Source organism: Corella eumyota, chromosome 2 (genome assembly GCF_963082875.1).
Source record: "Corella eumyota chromosome 2, kaCorEumy4.1, whole genome shotgun sequence".
Taxonomy (NCBI): domain Eukaryota; kingdom Metazoa; phylum Chordata; class Ascidiacea; order Phlebobranchia; family Corellidae; genus Corella; species Corella eumyota.
Genome location: NC_137491.1, coordinates 6,446,044 through 6,468,761, shown reverse-complemented (window position 1 = coordinate 6,468,761; position 22,718 = coordinate 6,446,044). Strand labels below are relative to the sequence as shown.

General features: G+C 28.6%; 2 protein-coding genes across 2 annotated transcripts; both read right to left on the bottom strand.

Moving 5' to 3' along the window:
- Window positions 1–135: 135 nt before the first annotated feature.
- LOC145742260 (uncharacterized) lies at window positions 136–4,231 on the bottom strand. The gene is made up of 14 exons (XM_082560043.1): window positions 4,219–4,231; window positions 3,312–3,572; window positions 3,014–3,154; window positions 2,787–2,906; window positions 2,539–2,652; window positions 2,240–2,353; window positions 2,015–2,128; window positions 1,684–1,941; window positions 1,503–1,613; window positions 1,114–1,233; window positions 807–969; window positions 588–715; window positions 292–505; window positions 136–225 (listed from the first exon to the last, which is right to left on the bottom strand). Exons 1-13 carry the CDS (start codon window positions 4,229–4,231, stop codon window positions 369–371), a joined length of 1,794 nt encoding a protein of 597 aa, XP_082416169.1. The 3' UTR covers window positions 136–225; window positions 292–368.
- Window positions 4,232–4,459: 228 nt separating this feature from the next.
- LOC145742168 (uncharacterized) lies at window positions 4,460–15,458 on the bottom strand. The gene is made up of 41 exons (XM_082559945.1): window positions 15,374–15,458; window positions 14,884–15,144; window positions 14,586–14,726; window positions 14,348–14,464; window positions 14,100–14,213; window positions 13,800–13,913; window positions 13,572–13,685; window positions 13,240–13,497; window positions 13,059–13,169; window positions 12,671–12,790; window positions 12,365–12,527; window positions 12,146–12,273; window positions 11,849–12,063; window positions 11,677–11,782; window positions 11,437–11,588; window positions 11,225–11,381; window positions 11,026–11,157; window positions 10,798–10,962; window positions 10,600–10,729; window positions 10,425–10,512; window positions 10,182–10,361; window positions 9,870–10,104; window positions 9,702–9,804; window positions 9,499–9,627; window positions 9,069–9,337; window positions 8,900–8,975; window positions 8,702–8,805; window positions 8,417–8,574; window positions 8,161–8,260; window positions 8,011–8,087; window positions 7,787–7,921; window positions 7,558–7,692; window positions 7,311–7,450; window positions 7,092–7,227; window positions 6,766–6,869; window positions 6,456–6,595; window positions 6,241–6,317; window positions 5,996–6,112; window positions 5,782–5,922; window positions 5,427–5,593; window positions 4,460–5,269 (listed from the first exon to the last, which is right to left on the bottom strand). The coding sequence occupies exons 1-41, from the start codon at window positions 15,456–15,458 to the stop codon at window positions 5,059–5,061; spliced, it is 5,805 nt and encodes a 1,934-aa protein (XP_082416071.1). The 3' UTR covers window positions 4,460–5,058.
- Between the last annotated feature and the right edge of the window lie 7,260 nt (window positions 15,459–22,718).

Sequence of the window (22,718 nt, the reverse complement as noted above, 5' to 3'; positions counted from 1 at the left end):
TAACTTGTTTGTGTGGATATTTCTGGAATACCTAGGTTTTAATATTAATAAATTAAATGTTATAAATAAAGATGTCAATTTCGTAAATAAATCAACGAAATGTAGCCTTTGTTATTTACCTATGACATTAACTGTAAGAGTAGCATTTGCTTGATATCTTGTGCTTGGTGATCCAATGTTGTGAGACGCTACACAAACATATTCTCCCGAATTGTCGAAATTTGTCTGGAATTAACAAGAGCAATTAAATGCTACTTTAATAAATACTTTATTCATTTGACTTTAGCTTACATTTACAAACCAAATAACACTGTTAGGAGTGGGATTCGCAGGTACTCGTTGTTGGTACACCGATGATGGAGTGGTTGTTATTTCTGATTGTTTCTTAACCATGTAACATATGGAATCGGTGTACCCTGTGCAGTACAAGTAACAGTAGTAGGTACATCCCTCTCACTTCTTTGCAATTCAAGTTGAGATTTTGTTATCGATATAGTTGCACGCACTTAAAGCAACAAGTATCATTTTGCAAGAAATATTATTTAAAAAAATAGATTTTGTTTTATAAATTTTGCAAAGAAACTGACCATGAACATCCAATGTAAATGATCTTGATATTGTTACAGGCATTTGTTGAGTTTGCACTTGCAATGTACACTGTAACCTATAACTACCACCGTTGGTAGCTTTGATGTCGGTTATAGTGTGTGAAAATCTAAAATAGTTTATAACAGCAATTCAGTAACAAATATAAAAGTTAAATTTTTTTAGTCATTATCCTTATCAAGTAAAAAGTGCAAAAATACCTATTTATTGATGTAAATGAGGGCGTGGTGAGCAGTACTTCTTCTGCAAACAGCAGTCTACAGATAACAGAACCAGAAACACGAGGTTCAACAATGAAATTAAATGTTTCTGTTTCACTTTCAAATTCGACTTGATTGCCAGGAACAGTTATTTCTATTTGGTCTAAACATAATATTAAAAAAAAGTAATATTTTAGTCTTTGTGTCTGTTACTCTTTATAACATAATCTTCTTTAAGGTATTAAAACTGATTTACTTCGGCATTAATAAACAAACATAGCTAAAAAATATATTTCGAACGACTTACCAATATCACAGATATACCCAAAAAAATTTGTCATACATCTACATCGAAAACCACATCCAAAATTTGTGCAACTTCCTCCGTTTTGACATGGATTGGACAAGCAGGGATTAAAGTTTCCAACTTAAAAAAATTATTAAACATAATCTAAAGAGCAAGTACCTAAAACATTAACGATATATTGGGCTAGGTGATATGTAAATCCATTCAAAAAAGAATATTACTTCTCGCTAACTAAAATTATAATATCTTTTTAAATTACCAAGGCCAAAATCTTTCCAATTATTTATGCATCGTCATATTAAATACCTTTGTTTGAGTTTAAATATAAAATATTTTATTTTTACGTGATTTATAGTATCGTTTATTTTTTAATTTTAATTTTTACTTACTGGGTTGCTCGCAAGCGTAGTTTAAATTTGTTGTGCATAAGACTCTTTGTAACGTAGCTAAATCCGGGTTTATTGAAACACAAGCAAGCTGATTTCCTTGTCCTGATGGATCTGTGATAAAACATATAAAAAACATTTTTTTGTAATAAATTTGAAATAAGTAATTTAATTTTTATTTTACTTGGCGTTATTTCATCTCTGTCTCTCCATAACCAAATGTTGTTGATTAAACTTCCACCAAGGTAATAATTTCGGGATTGCGAGTATATATTCGCAATACTATTCCTTGCAAAACTTTGTTGTTCGGTTGATTTAAAAATAGCCAATTCTGAATTTAAAGACCTTCTTCTGCATGCATTTAAAGCATTTCCTTGAGAACTAGCAGTAAGCCTTGAAAAATAATATCGGCAACTTTGATCTGCATTGTTAACCGTAACATCTAAACAAAATTTGTAGTGAAGTAAATTTTAGTGTAAAGTTTGTTTTAGTATTTTACCAAATAATTATCTTACCTATAGAACAGGTTCTGCCAGTTAATCCATCGGGACATATACATCTAAAATTATTAACTAAATCTACGCATGTGCCTCCGTTGTTGCATGATTGTAATGTACAGTCATTTATATCTATTAATTATTAAAAGTGATTACTTTGTTCTTTGCAGGCATTTTATTACAAATACATTAGTATAGAAAGCTTGCTTGATACTTAAAAAACTTAGGCGTATGTTAACTAACTTGTTAAACAATTTGCTCCAGTATAGCCCAGTACACAAGTACAGGTATAAAAATTAATTCGGTCTACACATGTAGCTCCATTTAAACAAGGCGAACTTGCACACTCATTAATATCTATAACAACGTTATTTATTTTTAGATATTGTTAAAAAAATTGTTAATTTAATATTTTTTTATTAGAATGCAATAAAACAACTAGGATATTAATACTCTTTCAATACTTATTTAAATTTTTATTAAAAAAAGTTTTACCGTTTTCATTTTGTTTAATGACAATTAAAATAACAAATTAAACTCACTTGTTAAACATTGCCTTCCAGTATACCCAGCTACACAGGAGCACTCGAAACCATTAACTTGATCAATACATGATCCACCATTACCACATGGGTTAGATTGACATTCGTTTATATCTAAAAAAGTGAATTTTAGGAAAGTCAAATAGGCTGTATTTATGAAAAAAAACATTGTATATTCTACAAATAGGTTAAATTTTTCTTTAATTATTTACACAACATGTTTCATTTGGTATATATGGTACGCATACCTATATAACAAGTATAGCCTGTATATCCTGCAGCACAATTACATGTAAAGCTACAACCGAAGTTAGTACATTGTGCTCCGTTTTGACAAGGACTAGACGAGCAAGGTGGTGATTGTCCGACTGAATTATTTTTTTAAATTAAAGTTATTAAAATTTTACTTTAGTTTTTTTTGAATAACTTATTTTAATCACGTTTGGATTTAATAATAATTAAATTAAAAACTTACCACTGCGCTCACAAGCAAAAAATCTAGCAAAAGCATTACATTCATTTGAAGCAAAATAGATATTAACTCCAGGAAAATTTGTGTTTCCTGCATTTATTATTGCACATCCTGTGGGATCTAAATTTCCTGCAACGCTGGGAACTTTATCACAAACAAAAAATATTTTTGTTGCTATAAATTTTATGACGTCAAATAAAAAAATATTAAAACCGGCGTATCTCACAAATTTAAAATTACGAATTTTGCTATTTATTTATATATGTTTTATAATCAATTAGCTCAATATTCTAAGTCTTACTTTCATTTAAAACGTCTCCGTCCACCCAAAGCCATTCTCCATTCATATATCTTGCCCCAACAAAATAATTGTTGAATGTACCTGGACGAGCAGTCAATATGTTGTCTCTTAAAAATTCTCGTTGTGCTTGTGTTTTAGGCATAGCTAAAACAGAAAATCCGCTTGGGCAACTATCGAGTGGTCCGGGTGATCCGGGTAGTTGAGAATAAAGTTGTTGTACATCAGAAAAATAATACTCGCAAGTATTTTCCCCATTGCGTACTAAAAATATTAAATTAAAATATATTATGTTATGATTAAAACAAGTAAATTTAGTGTAGAAAAATTAAAATAAAATATTTGATAACTTGAAAATATTTTTTTACAGATCTTGTGCCAAATAGAATTTAAATTTAAAAATTTGTTTTAAATATAATTATCTGTTTATAATTAATTAATTTTTTAATTTATAAATTATTACAAAATAAAAGATTAAGGAAAAAATTATTTATATATTCCATTTTGTGCTGTAACGTCTTTTGCTAGCAATGGAAATGCAAGAACTATATAAACAAAAATTTTAGAAAACTGTTTCATATTGCTATTATTTTATTCATTTCAATAAAAAACAAAATTCAATTTTAATCAAATTAAAATTAAATACAAAAAGAGACTAAACCAGTAAAATTTACAATATTTAATGGTAATATATAAACATACTACCTAAAATATACGACTTTAAAAAAACTAAATACACTAAGACATTATTATTTACAACAAATTTTATTAAGTACAACTCACTATGCCTAACTTGCTTAATTTTATTTTTGATACAATATCGATTGCGTTTTTGTTTGGATAATGGAGTTATACATAGGGAAAACTGAGTTGTTTGTTGTCACGTGTTTCGAATGTTACCATGACTCACTTATTCTACACATTTTTTTACTTGACAGCTTTACATTTATAAGGAAGTGAAACTTAAGTAGCATTCTATAATTGCAAAATAATTAAAACATAATTTAAAATAGTTTTTTGATTTTATTCTGATCTAAGTTTAATTTTTTTAAGTGTTATACCGATTACAATCAAATTGATATTATAAGCAATGACATTTTTTACAACATTTACAATTTTTTTATTACGTCTAATAAATAATATTTACAGTTTAAAAATGAAAACTTTAAATCAAATATCGGATTGTAAGAATCATGCAACTGTTAATTATTCAACTTGATTTTTGATTTTAAATTCGCATGCAGGTTTATGCAAATTTATGAGATATTAAATTAAAGAATTTACATTTAAAAAAAATAGTTGGTGTAAAAATGAAACGTATTTAAACATTACTACTATTTATTAATTAACAATTCAATGCTTGTAGTGTATAAACAGTTCCAAGGAAAATAGTCCCGTGGTCATGTTTGTTTTGTGATGAAAGGGCACGTAACTAAAACATCAGACTTTTTGGCAGGCAGAAAAGGAAATTAGCAATACCACGCTTACAATTTTTAACTGTGATTTTCGTAATATAATAAAAAAAGCTTCTGTTGTAAGGGTAATTAAAATGCAAAACTATTTTTTATAGCAATTTAAACGGTACTAATAGGTTTAGCTACATTTTTTTGCAACCCCAACTTATATTCAGATTTTACTAACAAAAATTTTAGCGCACTGATTCCATGGTTGTCGTAAACTGGGATATATGGTTTAAAAATTAGGTGTTGATTTATTTGAAACTAATGTTTAGCGAAAAATGTTTGGTGATTTATCTTAAGGCTTCGTATAGATTAGATGTCTGAATATATTCAGTAATCACGTTGTAGCAAAACTCGTAATTTGTTTCACTGCCAACCATGTTTTCCCTCGCGTCTCTCAGGTCCTTGATTGTTCGGAATACATCGACCTTGTTCTCGTTTTCGAGCCGGTGTAATAGATTCGAAATCCCGCACATCGTGCCGCATTTATCCGATCCGTCGCTGAAAGTTTATCGTTTTTTAATTTGCATGTGAATATATTTATTTAAAAAAAAAAAAAAACTTACCAAAAATAATTTAAAAAAAAAATAAAATAAAATAAAAAAAAAGAGTAAAAATTTTTATTATACGCCACATGTAAACTAATTATTAAATAAACCTGCAATGAAATAGAGCGATAAATTTCTTTCCCACTTCCGTTGCGTTAGCCTCGTTTTCTTCGACAAGTGACGAAATTTCGATTACAGTTGTAATGTTTGGCATTTTTGTATTGTTTGGATTGCATGACCAGTTTGGAAGGATTATTTGCTTGATTGTGTGTGTCTCCTGAGAATAAATTTTGAGATTTTAAATATTAAACATGTCCTAAACAATTTGTATTATTAAACATGGCTAACAGTAGCCATTTTAAAATGAATTATAGGTTAAGTATGTAAAAGTTTTGTATAATGTTTGTGTTTTTAGAGTTTGTATTGGTTGTGATATTATTTGATAAAATAAATATTTATATTTACCGTGGTTGATTTCAAATACACTCCCAATGTCCTAACAGTGTAATGAGGTTTTCTGACAGTTTTTAACGTGTGCACAGACACGTCGTTAAACAAAACTGTTTTTAGGTCGTCTGCCCAATATCTCGGACACGAAGATTCGTGCTAAATATAAATAACAATGACATTTTTGTAATTTAATGTTTAATTGTGTTAAATAAAACTTAATTTTATTTACCTCGGCCAGCATCACCACAAGATTAATTCCGTTGTCTAAAACACACTTCCAAAATAAATCGATATTGTTCGGAAGGGGATCTTCGGCAACAATATAGTAGTATCCATTCATGTAAGCCTTTGAATGTAATCAAAGAGTCATATTTAAAAAAATAAACTTGTGGTAATGTTGTTTTAGTTATAAAACTATTTAAATATTAATTTTTATCCAAAAAAAATTGTGTTTAGATTTTAAAAGTGTTTTACCCGTATATTAGATGCATTAATGTAAACAGGTACACCATTATTTTCACATAAATTAACTGTTGTATTGTTGTGGTCGTCTACAAAAAAGTGAATTTTAAAATTAAAATTTTATGTAAAAATTATATTTTGATTATTCTTAAAAAAATGTTTTTTATTTAAAATTTGTTAATTTTGTTTAAATTATCCCCAACGAGCGGTAGATTTATTTTTTTTACATGCTTTTGTAGTGGATTGTTTATAAAGTTCTTGGTTTTGTTTTAAGCCTGCCCTTGTAGTTTTTCTTAGTGCTGGTGGTATCAGAGAGAGATTGTGGAATTGCATTTGTGTTACTGTCATTTTTTTGGTCTCGTCGTAGCTAAAAATTAAAATTTGCTATTTAATTTTGTCTTAAGATAACTGTGATATTAAGCCTTTTGATAAGTGGTATTAAGTCCTAAGATAAATTGAATTAAAATAAAATAAATTACATTAAGTTAAAGAGACCAGTTTTTTCGTACTTCAATAAATAACGATAATTATATTTACATGTTAACTTCCTTAGCATACGTTAAGAACTCTGTAACATTTATATCAGTTTCTTCAAAATTTTCAAATTCCGTTATCATCTTGTGCAGGAAGATATATTGATCCTATTAAAACAAAAATTTTATAACAGAAACAAAACTTTAAATTATTTTTTATGTGCTTCATACTAATTTAAAAAACTGAATTAATTTTTCAGGTAAAAACAACGTACTAGTAAATTTTAGCATTTAGAAATTGCACAAAGCATAAAATTATTTCGAACTTAAAAAAAAAAAAAAATGTTATTGTTGGTGTAATAAAAAAATGTTATTGTTGGTGTAACTTACAACGCTTTGTATCATCTCACTTCGGCAAAGCCTCATGTCATGAACACATTTAAGAAAATTCACAGTTCCATGTTGTTGAAGTTGATCTTTGAGAATGTCAAACCCAATAAACGTTCCTGTTTGACCGCATCCAGCACTATAGGTAAAATAACAAAGGCTTAATTAAAGCTTGTCAGCAAGGATATAAAAAAATTAATATTTTTTAATAGATATCTAAACCTGCAATGAACTAAAATTGGACAATCGTTTTGCTTATGTTTATCAGTAACATCTTTATGTAGATGAAGTAAAGATGTTGTTGAATCTGGTGTTCCGTGGTCTGGCCAGGTTAGAAATTGAAAGTGTTTGATTTTTAATTCCTTAATAAAATTATGTTAGGAATTTAGTACCGATAAATAATATCATTTAAATTGACCTACATGTTAACAAAAAAATATATGCCAAACTAATTTTATCAAATTACAACCTTGGCTCCATTTATTTTCGCTACAAAAACTCTTTTTGTATAATCTCCTGTATTGATTTCTTCCAGTGTTTTGACTATATTAAAACCGTAGGATACTTCTTTACCCAATTCAGGCCAGTACTGAGCACATTTTTCCTAATAAAAAACATTTAAACGTTCTAACGTAACCAAAACATTAGTTGTAAGTAAAATTTTTTGCACAACTTAGGGCTTTTAAAATAAACATTACTTTATTGTTTTCTTGTAGAAGAGTTAACATAACAATCGTTGTGCAATTTTTTTCAACTATCATCCTCCAAAAATCATTAACTGTCGAGTTTTTTGGTCCCTGTGCTGCTATAAACTTTTTCGGATAAAAAAATCCCTAAAAATTATATAAGTTATTATTTCACAAGAAATAAATAAATTTGTGAAAAAATCAAATATTTGTGAAAGTCTTGTTTTTTTACTTACGTTGATATATGATGCATTAATGTAATCAGAATATGGATCGTTGTGCAGTTTACTAAGAACTACTCTTTCGTTATCGCCTGTACGAATGTTAAATGTTTTAGAAAACATAGCACAAATTTAACTTTATTTTAAAAAACAAAAAAATCGTACTTGGTTTTATGTGTTTGTAACGATTTTTAAAAATGTTGGTATTGGTGTCTGCAAAAGTCGTTGAAATTGCCAAGTTTTCCAAATATTTCGGGATTAGCGTCTAGAAAAGTTAAATCGTAACTGTGTTAGATATTATAAAGGTTAAAATCATTGTTTATATTATTAATTTTGGTATTATATATATATTTATAAATAAATTTGCAAACTTTTTTTTTTTTTTAAAACTTTGTAATCAAATTTAGAATAAAAGTTTTACTTCAAAATCCTGAATAAATTCAAGGTCGTCATTTTGCCTTTTTCTATTATAAACATTAATAAGATTTTTGTTAGCTATGGCATATCGATCAAAACTTGAATTTGTTTTAATATTTGCGTAAATTCCACGTGCTTCGACGTCATCATAAACTTGAATATCTTACAAAAAAATTTAACTGTGTTAAAAAAATTGAATACCAATTTATATTTCGTCAAATATCCAACGACACTTCTTAATAATAAATTAAATATGTATTAATTTTGCCATTAATAAAATTAGATTTACTGTTTCTGGCCTTTAAATTTCCCATTTCTAACGACGGATTGTTAACCACAGGTAGCGAAAGAGAGCTACTTTCGTTTCGGTTTTTGTATTCTAAAATAGCTTTTCTAAAACAAAGTGAAAAAGGTGTTAATTTATTTTCAATCAGTTATAAAAACTATTGGATCATTTATATTAAATAAACAGAAATACGTAATATACCTTTTGTATACCAGTAGTGAAATCAAAACTATTAATGCAAGAGGCAAAGCTATAATTCCTAATATTGCTTTTGAACCTGGATAAAAATTGGGTTTAATTCCTATTTTTAACGACCAAAATACAATAATTAAAAGGATTTTGTTATATATTTAAACTGCATATAATATACCTGAATTAAAAGTAACAATAAAAGGTTGTGACAAAGAACTCGACGAATATAATACTCTATTATTAGTTGTAGGTGTGGCAGTAATGACGTAGTACTGATATGTTAACCCTTGGGTTAAAGGTCGATTTTCGCCGTTTATAATTGAATCACTTTGTCGACGTCGACGTTTTTTTGAGTCTGAATTTAAACAACTTTGAACAACCTCGTTCATGACATTACAACACGACGAACGACCATCGCCCAAATAAATGTCTCTTTCTAATAGAATTCTGGAAGTATACTTTAATAACTTTTTGTGCCCAACAACATGTTATGACGAGTGCATCGGTTAAGGAAATGAAAAATGAAAAGCATATCTCACAATGAGCAATGTTATAATAATCAAGTCACGATACCAGTTACTAATTATAAAATAATTAAATTTGCTTACCCTGAAAGCGCTATTGAAATATAGCGTTCGGTATTATTAGGGTTACTTCCTTGTTCTATTAAATTTGGATCTTTTTCAACCACCATACTGCTTCCATTTACCACTTGTTGAACAATCACGAAATAGCAACTGTGCAATAATTTGAAGAACTTTATGGTTTGTTGCTGTTAAATTTCCATTTAAAAAATATACCGGTCTTATACCTTATTATTCCATTTCTTTCGTCAACAGAAGTTAATTTTACTATGGCCTGGTTGTTTTCGGTTATTACAGGTGGTGTACTTGAAAGCGTGATTGTATCTGGAACTTAAATAAAATACGCATATTAGTTAACTTTTTATAATCATTCACGATTTACAATATTGACCTACTAGAAGATTCAGTAACACAAATGTCAGACACGATATTTGTAAACGAGTTTGGGATAATTGATTGGCACGGACTGCTTGGAAATGTTCCAACTTGAATTTGGTAGTTAGTATTCGGTTTTGTTAGTCGAAAAGTGAAGCTAAAAGTTTCGGTAGAAATGTTAGTAGTTGTTGATAACGGATTAGCAACTTGTTGGTCGCCGTTTCGACTTGAGGCAAATTGTTCAATAGATCTAACCTAAACAATATATTTAAGCTTTTATGATTGTTAATGTGTTTTTAGACAAAATTTATAGTAAATTTAAGTATGTATACCATATATCCTCCTATATCTTCTGCATTACTAGGTGCAGCCCAAGTTACTGAACATGAGTTTGTTGTCTCTAGATAATCAACATTAATATTAGTAGATGGGCTTAATGGCCCCCGTGTTGTGGTATACGAAGTACTTGTACTCGACGGAGAGTTTTGGCAACCCCCAAATTGCGGTAAAACCTAGCAATATGAAAAAGTATGTTAACACAAGGTCAATTATTTCCTATGCTACTAAGATCAAACCTGTATTGAATAAGTTGTTCTAGGTGTTAGTCCTGTTGCTAAAAATTGTGTTCTACCTGGGTCCAATGTTTGTGTAACAGTTGATGCGCTTAAATGTTTATCAATATAATTAAGCTATTGTCAAAAAAATTTATTTATGTTATTATACGTTAAAAATATTTTTTTATACTATTACCTAGAATCATAATAAACTAATGTATGTGGAAAAGATAAAGCCCCTGGAAGGATGGACCAAGAAATATTCATAATAGTTCCATCACAAACATTACTCTCGACATTTATCGTAGGTTGGACAGCGCTGTTAGCTTAAAAATACAATTGTAACAATTTTAATTTGCTGATTCATTTAAAAACAAAAGGTTGGATTGTTTACCTTTACATATTGTGTATGCTCTGTTATCCGAACTTGACACTAACAGATTGTTGAATCTTCGAATTCGAAAGCAGCCATCAGAATGTGGTAAAATATTAGACTCCGCATTTGTGAAAAAATCAGTCGATTGAGATGATATCCAATAGAAAAAGTTGTTGTTTGGTACTAAAAAATTTATGGTACAATAATGTTAAAGTGATATTGTTGTTTAAAAAATAAAATGTTTACCTATTCGTGACGCAACGGAATTTAGCACACTCTGACTCGAAACAACAAGTAAAGTTTCTTCTCTTCTCATACAAACTCCATGTGCACTGTTGCAATTTCGTATCGTACTATCAAAACTTAAAGTTTGGCGTTCTATTTACAAAATTACATTTTGTATTAGTTTATACTTACATTTATAAAAACACTAAAGAATTTATACCTATGTTAATGGAAAACGGTTGACTTTTTATTGGAGATGTTGTTAAAGAACTTGTAGCAAAACATAAAAATCTCCACAGGGCAACTACTTTACAAGATGTCCCATAAACAGTCAATGTACTTTCCATTTGAAATAAAGAAGTTCTTGATTGCAATATCTATTAAATTTTCATACTTTTAATTAAGAAAAACAAGAGAGTTAAGTTTTTTTACCTCAAATTGACTGTTATTGGGTATAACTGTTTCGTCGGAATAACTCCATTCAATATTGGGTAAAGGAATTCCTTCAAATATGCATGTAAACTTAACTGTGTTGTTTTTTGGTAGTTCTAAATAACTTGTTTGTGTGGATATTTCTGGAATACCTAGGTTTTAATATTAATAAATTAAATGTTATAAATAAAGATGTCAATTTCGTAAATAAATCAACGAAATGTAGCCTTTGTTATTTACCTATGACATTAACTGTAAGAGTAGCATTTGCTTGATATCTTGTGCTTGGTGATCCAATGTTGTGAGACGCTACACAAACATATTCTCCCGAATTGTCGAAATTTGTCTGGAATTAACAAGAGCAATTAAATGCTACTTTAATAAAAACTTTATTCATTTGACTTTAGCTTACATTTACAAACCAAATAACACTGTTAGGAGTGGGATTCGCAGAAACTCTTTGTTGGTGCACCGATGATGGAGTGGTTGTGACTTCTTTATTGTTTCTTAACCACATAACAGATGGGATCGGTGTACCTTGTGCTGTACAAGTTACAGTAGTAGCAACATCCCTTTCACTTCTTTGCAATTCAAGTTGAGATTCCGTTATCGATATAGTTGCACGCACTTAAAGCAACAAGTATCATTTTGCAAGAAATATTATTTAAAAAAATAGATTTTGTTTTATAAATTTTGCAAAGAAACTGACCATGAACATCCAATGTAAATGATCTTGATATTGTTACAGGCATTTGTTGAGTTTGCACTTGCAATGTACACTGTAACCTATAACTACCACCGTTGGTAGCTTTGATGTCGGTTATAGTGTGTGAAAATCTAAAATAGTTTATAAAAGCAATTCAGTAACAAATATAAAAGTTACATTGTTTTAGTCATTATCCTTATTAAGTAAAAAGTGCAAAAATACCTATTTATTGATGTAAATGAGGGCGTGGTTAGCAGTACTTCCTCTGCAAACAGCAGTCTACAGATAACAGAACCAGAAACACGAGGTTTAACAATAAAATTAAATGTTTCTGTTTCACCTTCAATTACGACTTGATTCCCAGGAACAGTTATTTCTATTTGTTCTAAACACAATATTAAAAAAAATAATATTTTAGTCTTTGTGTCTGTTACTCTTTATAACATAATCTTCTTTAAGGTATTAAAACTGATTTACTTCGGCATTAATAAACAAACATAGCTAAGAAATATTTTTTGAACGATTTACCAATATCACAGATATACCCAAAAAAATTTGTCATACATCTACATTGAAAACCACATCCAAAATTTGTGCAACTTCCTCCGTTTTGACACGGATTGGACAAGCAGGGATTAAAGTTTCCAACTTAAAAAAATTATTAAATATAATCTAAAGAGCAAGTACCTAAAACATTAACGATATATTGGGCTAGATGATATGTAAATCCATTCAAAAAAGATAATTACTTCTCGCTAACTAAAATTATATCCTATGTTTTAAAATTACCAAGGCCAAAATTTTTCCAATTATTTGTGCATTGCCATAATAAAATCTTTGTTTTAGGTTTAAATATAAAATAATTTATTTTTACTTGATATATAGTTTCGTTTTTTTAATTTAAAATTTTACTTACTGGGTTGCTCGCAAGCGTAGTTCAAATTTGTTGTGCATGAGACTCTTTGTAAAGTAGATAACTCCGGGTTTATGGAAACACAAGCAAGCTGATTTCCCTGTCCTGATGGATCTGTGATAAAACATATAAAAAACATTTTTTTGTAATAAATTTGAAATAAGTAATTTAATTTTTATTTTACTTGGCGTTATTTCATCTCTGTCTCTCCATAACCAAATGTTGTTGATTAAACTTCCACCAAGGTAATAATTTCGGGATTGCGAGTATATATTCGCAATACTATTCCTTGCAAAACTTTGTTGTTCGGTTGATTTAAAAATAGCCAATTGTGAATTTAAAGACCTTCTTCTGCATGCATTTAAAGCATTTCCTTGAGAACTAGCAGTAAGCCTTGAAAAATAATATCGGCAACTTTGATCTGCATTGTTAACCGTAACATCTAAACAAAATTTGTATTGAAGTAAATTTTGTAAAAAGTTTTTTTCTAGTATTTTTACCGAATAATTATCTTACCTGTTAAACAAGTTCTGCCAGTTAAACCAGCTGGACATGTACATATAAAATTATTTACTAAATCTACACATGTGCCTCCGTTGTTGCATGATTGTGACGTACAGTCATTTATATCTATTATTTATAAAAAGTGATTAACTTGGTTGTTTGCAGGCATTTTTTAGTACAATTACATTAGTACAGAAAGCTTGCTTAATACTTAAAAAACTTAGGTGTATTTTAACTTACTTGTTAAACAATTTGATCCAGTATAGCCCAGTACACAAGTACAGGTATAAGAATTAATTCGGTCTACACATGTACCTCCATTTGAACAAGGCGAACTTGCACACTCATTAATATCTATAACAACGTTATTTATTTTTAGATATTGTTAAAAAAATTATTAATTTAACATATTTTTTTATTAGAATGCAATAAAACAACTAGGATATTATTACTTTTTCAATATTATTTATTTTTTTATTAAAAAAAGTTCAACCGTTTTTATTTTGTTTAATGACAATTATAATAACAATTTAAACTCACTTGTTATACATTGCCTTCCAGTATACCCAGCTACACAGATGCACTCAAAACTATTAACTCGATCAATGCATGATCCACCATTACCACATGGGTTAGATTGACATTCGTTTATATCTAAAAAAGTGAATTTTAGGAAGGTCAAATAGGCTGTATTTATGAAAAAAAATATTGTATATTCTACAAATAGGTTAAATTTTACTTTAATTATTTACATAAAATATTTTATTTAGTATATTTGGTACGTGTACCTATATCACAAGTATAGCCTGTATATCCTGCAGCACAATTACATGTAAAGCTACACCCGAAGTTAGTACATTGTCCGTTTTGACAAGGATTACCCGAGCAAGGTGGTGATTGTCCGACTGAATTATTTTTTTTAAATAACATTTTTTTAAATTTTACTATACGTTGTTTTTTAAAAATTTTTCTATAACTTATTTTAATTACGTTTAGGATTTAATGACAATTAAAATAAAAACTCACTGCTGCGCTCACAAGCAAAAAATCTAGCAAAATCCTTACATCCGAATGAAGCAAAATATATATTAAATCCAGGAAAACTTGTGTTATTGGCATTTATTATTGCACATCCTGCGGGATCTAAATTTCCTGCCACGCTGGGAACTTAATTACAAACAAAAAAAATTTTGTTGCTTCAAATTTTATGACGTCAAAAGAAAAAAATATTAAAACCGGCGTATCTCACAAATTTTAAATTACGAATTTTGTTATTAATTAAATTATGTTTTATAATTAATTAACTCATACTTCTAAGTCTTACTTTTATTTAAAACGTCTCCGTCTGCCCATATCCATTCTCCATTTATATATCTTGCTCCAACAAAATAATTGCTAAATGTACCTGGACGAGCAGTCAATATGTTGTCTCTTAAAAACTCACGTTGTGCTTGTGTTTTAGGCATAGCTAAAACAGAAAATCCGCTTGGACAACTATCGAGTCGTCCGGGTGATCCGGGTAGTTGAGAATAAAATTGTTGTTCATCAGAAAAATAGTACTCGCAAGTATTCTCTTCGTTGCGTACTAAAAATATTAAATTAAAATATATTATGTTATGATTAAAACAAGTAAATTTGGTGTAGAAAAATTAAAATAAAATATTTGCTAACTTGAAAATATTTTTTTACAGATCTTGTGCCAAATAGAATTTAAGTTTAAAAATTTGTTTTAAATATAATTATCTGTTTATAGTAAATTAATTTTTTAGTTTATAAATATTACAAAATAAAAGATTAAGTAAAAAATTATTTACATATTCCATTTTGTGCTGTAACGTCTTTTGCTAGCAATGGAAATGCAAGAACTATATAAACAAAAATTTTAGAAAACTGTTTCATATTGCTATTATTTGATTCATTTCAATAAAAAACAAAATTCAATTTTAATCAAATTTAAATTAAATACAAAAAGAGACTAAACCAGTAAAATTTACAATATTTAATTGTAATATATAAACGTACTACCTAAAATATACGACTTTAAAAAAACTAAATACACTAAGACATTATTATTTACAACAAATTTTATTAAGTACAACCCACTATGCCTAACTTGCTTAATTTTATTTTTGATACAATATCAGTTGCGTTTTTGTTTGGATAATGGAGTTATATATAGGGAAAACTGAGTTGACTGTTGTCACGTGTTTCGAATGTTACAATGACTCACTTATTCTACGCATTTTTTTACTTGACAACTTTACATTTATAAGGAAGTGAAACGTAAGTAGCATTCTATAAATGCAAAATAATTAAAACATAATTTTAAAATTTTTTTTTGATTTTATTCTGATCTAAGTTTAATTTTTTTATGTGTTATACCGATTACAATAAAATTGATATTATAAGAAATGCCTTTTTTACAACATTTACAATTTTTTTATTACGCTTAATGAATAATATTTACAGTTTAAAAATGAAAACTTTAATTCAAATATCGGATTGTAAGAATCATGCAACTGTTAATTATTCAACTTGATTTTTGATTTTAATTTCGCATGCAGGTTTATGCAAATTTGTTAGATATTAAATTAAAGAATTTACATTTAAAAAAAATAGTTGGTGTAAAAATGCAACGTATTTAAACATTACTACTATTTATTAATCAACAATTCAATGCTTGCAATAAATATACAAATCTAAAGAAAAGTAATCTCGTGGTCATGTTATGTTTGTTTTGTGACGAAATCCTACGTAACTAAAACATCAGACTTTTTGGCAGGCAGTAAAGGAAATTAGCAATACCACGCGCTTAAAATTTTTAAACTGTGATTTTAGTAATATAATAAAAAAAGCTTCTGTTGTAAGGATAATTAAAATGGAAAACTATTTTATATAGCAATTTAAACGTTACTATTTTAAAAAATCGTATATACTAAAGGGTTTAGCTACATTTTCTTGCAACTACAACTTGTATTTGGATTTTACTAGCAAATATTTTAACGCACTAATGTCATGGTTGGCGTAAACTGGGATATATGGTTTAAAAATTAGGTGTTGAATTAGCAATACCACGCGATTAAAATTTTTAAACTGTGATTTTAGTAATATAATAAAAAAAGCTTCTGTTGTAAGGATAATTAAAATGCAAAACTATTTTATATAGCAATTTAAACATTACTATTTTAAAAAATCGTATATACTAAAAAGGTTTAGCTACATTTTCTTGCAACTACAACTTGTATTCCGATTTTACTAACAAATATTTTAACGCACTAATACAATGGTTGTCGTAAACTGGGATATATGGTTTAAAAATTAGGTGTTGATTTATTTGAAACTACTGTTTAGCGAAAAATGTTTGGTGATTTATCTTAAGGCTTCGTAGAGATTAGATGTCTGAATATATTCAGTAATCACGTTGTAGCAAAACTCGTAATTCGTTTCACTGCCAACCATGTTTTCTCTCGCGTCTCTCAGGTCCTTGATTGTTCGGAATACATCGACCTTGTTCTCGTTTTCGAGCCGGTGTAAAAGATTCGAAATCCCGCACATCGTGCCGCATTTATCCGACCCGTCGCTGAAAGTTTATTGTTTTTTTTTTATTTTGCATGAATACATTTATTTAAAAAAATGAAAAAACTTACCAAAAATAATTTAATCTTTTTGAGTAAAAATTTTTTTTATACGCCACATGTAAACTAATTATTAAATAAACCTGCAATGAAATAGAGCGATAAATTTCTTTCCTCCCACTTCCGTTGCGTTAGCCTCGTTTTCTTCGACAAGTGACGAAATTTCGATCACAGTTGTAATGTTTGGCATTTTTGTATTGTTTTGATTGCATGACCAGTTTGGAAGGATTATTTGCCTGATTGTGTGTGTCTCCTGAGAATAAATTTTGAGATTTTAAATATTAAACATGTCCTAAACAATTTGTATTATTAAACATGGCTTACAGTAGCCATTTTAAAATGAATTATAGGTGAAGTAAGCAAAAGTGTTGTATAATGTTTGTGTTTTTAGAGTTTGTATTGGTTGTGATATTATTTGATAAAATAAATATTTATTTTTACCGTGGTTGATTTCAAATACACTCCCAACGTCCTAACAGTGTAATGAGGTTTCCTGACAGTTTTTAACGTGTGCACAGACACGTCGTTAAACAAAACTGTTTTTAGGTCGTCTGCCCAATATCTCGGACACGAAGATTCGTGCTAAATATAAATAACAATGACATTTTTGTAATTTGATGTTTAATTGTGTTAAATAAAACTTAATTTCATTTACCTCGGCCAGCATCACCACGAGATTAATTCCGTTGTCTAAAACACACTTCCAAAATAAATCGATATTGTTCGGAAGGGGATCTTCGGCAACAATATAGTAGTATCCATTCATGTAAGCCTTTGAATGTAATCAAAGAGTCATAATTAAAAAAAATAAACTTGTAATAATGTTGTTTTAGTTATAAAACTATTTAAATATTAGTTTTTAGCTTTTAAAAAAGTTTTACCCGTATATTAGATGCGTTAATGTAAACAGGTACACGATCATTTTCACATAAATTAACTGTTGTGTTGTTGTGGTCGTCTACAAAAAAGTGAATTTTAAAATTAAAATTTTATGTAAAAATTATATTTTGATTATTCTTAAAAAAATGTTTTTTATTTAAAATTTGTTAATTTTTTTTAAAATTATCCCCAGCGAACGGTAGATTTTTTTTTCAACTTACATGCTTTTGTAGTGGATTGTTTATAAAGTTCTTGGTTTTGTTTTAAGTCTGCCCGTGTAGTTTTACTTAGTGCTGGCGGTATCAGAGAGAGATTGTGGAATTGCCTTTGTGTTTCTGTCATTTTTTTGGTCTCGTCGTAGCTAAAAATTAAAATTTGCTATTTAATTTTGATTTAAGATAATTGTTTTAGTGGTATAAAGCATTTTGATAAATTATATTAGAATAAAATAATTTACATAAAGTTAAAGAAACCAGTTTTTTCGCGCTTCAATAAATAACGATAATTATATTTACATGTTAACTTCCTTAGCATACGTTAAGAACTCTGTAACATTTATATCAGTTTCTCCAAAATTTTCAAATTCCGTTATCATCTTGTGCAGGAAGATATATTGATCCTATTAAAACAAAAATTTTATAACAGAAACAAAACTTTAAATTATTTTTTTATGTGCTTCTTACTCATTTGAAAAACTGAATTAATTTTTCAGGTAAAAACAACGTACTAGTAAATTTTAGCATTTAGAAATTACACAAAGCATAAAATTATTTCGAACTTTTAAAAAAATGTTATTGTTGGTGTAACTTACAACGCTTTGTATCATCTCACTTCGGCAAAGCCTCATGTCATTAACACATTTAAGAAAATTCACAGTTCCATGTTGTTGAAGTTGATCTTTGAGAATGTCAAACCCAATAAACGTTCCTGTTTGACCGCATCCAGCACTATAGGTAAAATAACAAAGGCTTAATTAAAGCTTGTCAGCAAGGATAAAAAAAACTTAATATTTTTTAATAGATATCTAAACCTGCAATGAATTAAAATTGGACAATCGTTTTGCTCATGTTTATCAGTAACATCTTTATGTAGATGAAATAAAGATGTTGTTGAATCTGGCGTTCCGTGGTCTGGCCAGGTTAGAAATTGAAAGTGTTTGATTTTTAATTCCTTAATAAAATTATGTTAGAAATTTAGTACCGATAAATAATATCATATAAATTGACCTACATGTTAACAAAAAAATATATGCCAAACTAATGTTATCAAATTACAACCTTGGCTCCATTTATTTTCGCTACAAAAACTCTTTTTGTATAGTTTCCTGTATTGATTTCTTCCAGTGTTTTAACTATATTAAAACCGTAGGATACTTCTTTACCCAATTCAGGCCAGTACTGAGCACATTTTTCCTAATAAAAATATTTAAACGTATTAACGTAACCAAAACATTAGTTGTAAGTAAATTTTTTGCACAATTTAAGGCTTTTAAAATAAACATTACTTTATTGTTTTCTTGTAGAAGAGTTAACATAACAATCGTTGTGCAATTTTTTTTAACTATCATCCTCCAAAAATCGTTAACTGTCGAGTTTTTTGGTCCCTGTGCTGCTATAAACTTTTTTGGGTAAAAAAATCCCTAAAAATTATATAAGTTATTATTTCACAAGATTAAATAAATTTGTGAAAAAATCAAATTTTTGTAAAAGTCTTGTTTTTTTACTTACGTTGATGTACGATGCATTAATGTAATCAGAATATGGATCGTTGTGCAGTTTACTAAGAACTACTCTTTCGTTATCGCCTGTACGAATGTTTAATGTTTTAGAAAACATAGGGCAAATTTAACTTTATTTTAAAAAACAAAAAGTCGTACTTGGTTTTATGTGTTTGTAACGATTTTTAAAAATGTTGGTATTGGTGTCTGCATAAGTCGTTGAAATTGCCAAGTTTTCCAAATATTTCGGGATTAGCGTCTAGAAAAGTTAAATCGTAACTTTGTTAGATATTATAAAGGTTAACAATCATTGTTAATATTAGTAATTTTGGTATTATATATATATATTTATAAAAAAATTTGCAAACTTTTTTTTTTAAACCTTGTAATCAAATTTAGAATAAAAGTTTTACTTCAAATTCCTGAATAAATTCAAGGTTGTCATTTTGCCTTTTTCTATTATAAACATTAATAAGATTTTTGTTAGCTATGGCGTATCGATCAAAACTTGAATTTGTTTTAATATTTGCGTAAATTCCATGTGCTTCGACGTCATCATAAACTTGAGTATCTTACAAAAAAATTTAACTGTGTTAAAAAAATTGAATACCAATTTATATTTCGTCAAATATCCAACGACACTTCTTAATAATAAATTAAATATGTAAAAATTTTGCAATTAATAAAATTAGATTTACTGTTTCTGGCCCTCAATTTTCCCATTGCCAACGGTGGATTGTTAACCACTCGTAGCGAAAGAGAGCTACTTTCGTTTCGGTTTTTGTATTCTAAAATAGCTTTTCTAAAGCAATGTTAAAAAAAAGCATTTTTTTAATCATTTATAAAAACTATTGGATCATTTATATTAAATAAACAGAAATACGTAATATACCTTTTGTATACCAGTAGTGAAATCAAAACTATTAATGCAAGAGGCAGAGCTATAATTCCTAATATTGCTTTTGAACCTGGATAAAAATTGGGTTTAATTACTATTTTTAACGACTAAAATACAATAATTAAAAGCATTTTGTTATATATTTAAACTGCATATAATATACCTGAATTAAAAGTAACAATAAAAGGTTGTGACAAAGAACTCGACGAATATAATACTCTATTATTAGTTGTAGGTGTGGCAGTAATGACGTAGTATTGATATGTTAACCCTTGGGTTAAAGGTCGATTTTCGCCGTTTATAATTGAATCACTTTGTCGACGTCGACGTTTTTTTGAGTCTGAATTTAAACAACTTTGAACAACCTCGTTCATGACATTACAACACGACGAACGACCATCGCCCAAATAAATGTCTCTTTCTAATAGAATTCTGGAAGTATACTTTAATAACTTTTTGTGCCCAACAACATGTTATGACGAGTGCATCGGTTAAGGAAATGAAAAATGAAATCATATCTCACAATGAGCAATGTTATAATAATCAAGTCACGATACCAGTTACTAATTATAAAATAATTAAATTTGCTTACCCTGAAAGCGCTATTGAAATATAGCGTTCGGTATTATTACGGTTACTTCCTTGTTCTATTAAATTTGGATCTTTTTCAACCACCATACTGCTTCCATTTACCACTTGTTGAACAATCACGAAATAGCAACTGTGCAATAATTTGAATAACTTTATGGTTTGTTGCTGTTAAATTTTCATTTAAAAAAATATACCAGTCTTATACCTTATTATTCCATTTCTTTCGTCAACAGAAGTTAATTTTACTATGGCCTGGTTGTTTTCGGTTATTACAGGGGGTGTACTTGATAGCGTGATTGTATCTGGAACTTAAATAAAATACACATATTAGTTAAAACTTTTTATAATCATTCTCGATTTACAATATTGACCTACTAGAAGATTCAGTAACACAAATGTCAGACACAATATTTGTAAACGAGTTTGGGATAATTAATTGGCAAGGACTGCTTGCAAATGTTCCAACTTGAACTTGGTAGTTAGTATTCGGTTTTGTTAGTCGAAAAATGAAGCTAAAAGTTTCGGTAGAAATGTTGGTTGTTGTAGATAACGGATTAGCAACTTGTTGGTCGCCATTTCGACTTGAGGCAATTTGTTCAATAGATCTAACCTAAACAATATATTTAAGCTTTTATGATTCTTTTTATGTTTTTAAACAAATATTTTAGTAATTTAATATGCATACCATATATCCCCCTATATCTTCTGCATTACTAGGTGCAGCCCAATTTACTGAACATGAGTTTGTTGTCCTTAGATAATCAACATTAATATTAGTAGGTGGGCTTAATGGCCCCCGTGTTGTGGTATACGAAGTACTTGTACTCGACGATGAGTTTCGGCAACCCCCGAATTGTGGTAAAATCTAGCAAAATAAAAAAAGTATGTTAACACAATGTCAATTATTTCCTATGCTACTAAGAACAAACCTGTATTGAATAAGTTGTTTTAGGTGTTAGTCCCGTTGCTAAAAATTGTGTTCTACCTGGGTCCAATGTTTGTGTAACAGTTGGTGCTCTTAAATGTTTTTCAATATAATTAGATTGGTGTTGAAAAGACTTCTTTATGTTATGATATTAAATATTCCTTCTTTATATTTTACCTAGAATCATAATAAACTAATGTATGTGGAAAAGATAAAGCCCCTAGAAGGATGGACCAAGAAATATTCATAATAGTTCCATCACAAACATTACTCTCGACATTTATCGAGGGTTGGACAACGCTGTTAGCTTAAAAATGCAATTGTAACAATTTTCATTTGCTGATTTATTTAAAAACACAAGGTTAATTGCTTACCTTCACATATTGTGTATGCTCTGTTATTCGAACTTGACACTAACAGATTGTTGGATCTTCGAATTCGAAAGCATTCATCAGAATGTGGTAAAATATTAGACTCCGCATTTGTGAAAAAATCAGTCGATTGAGATGATATC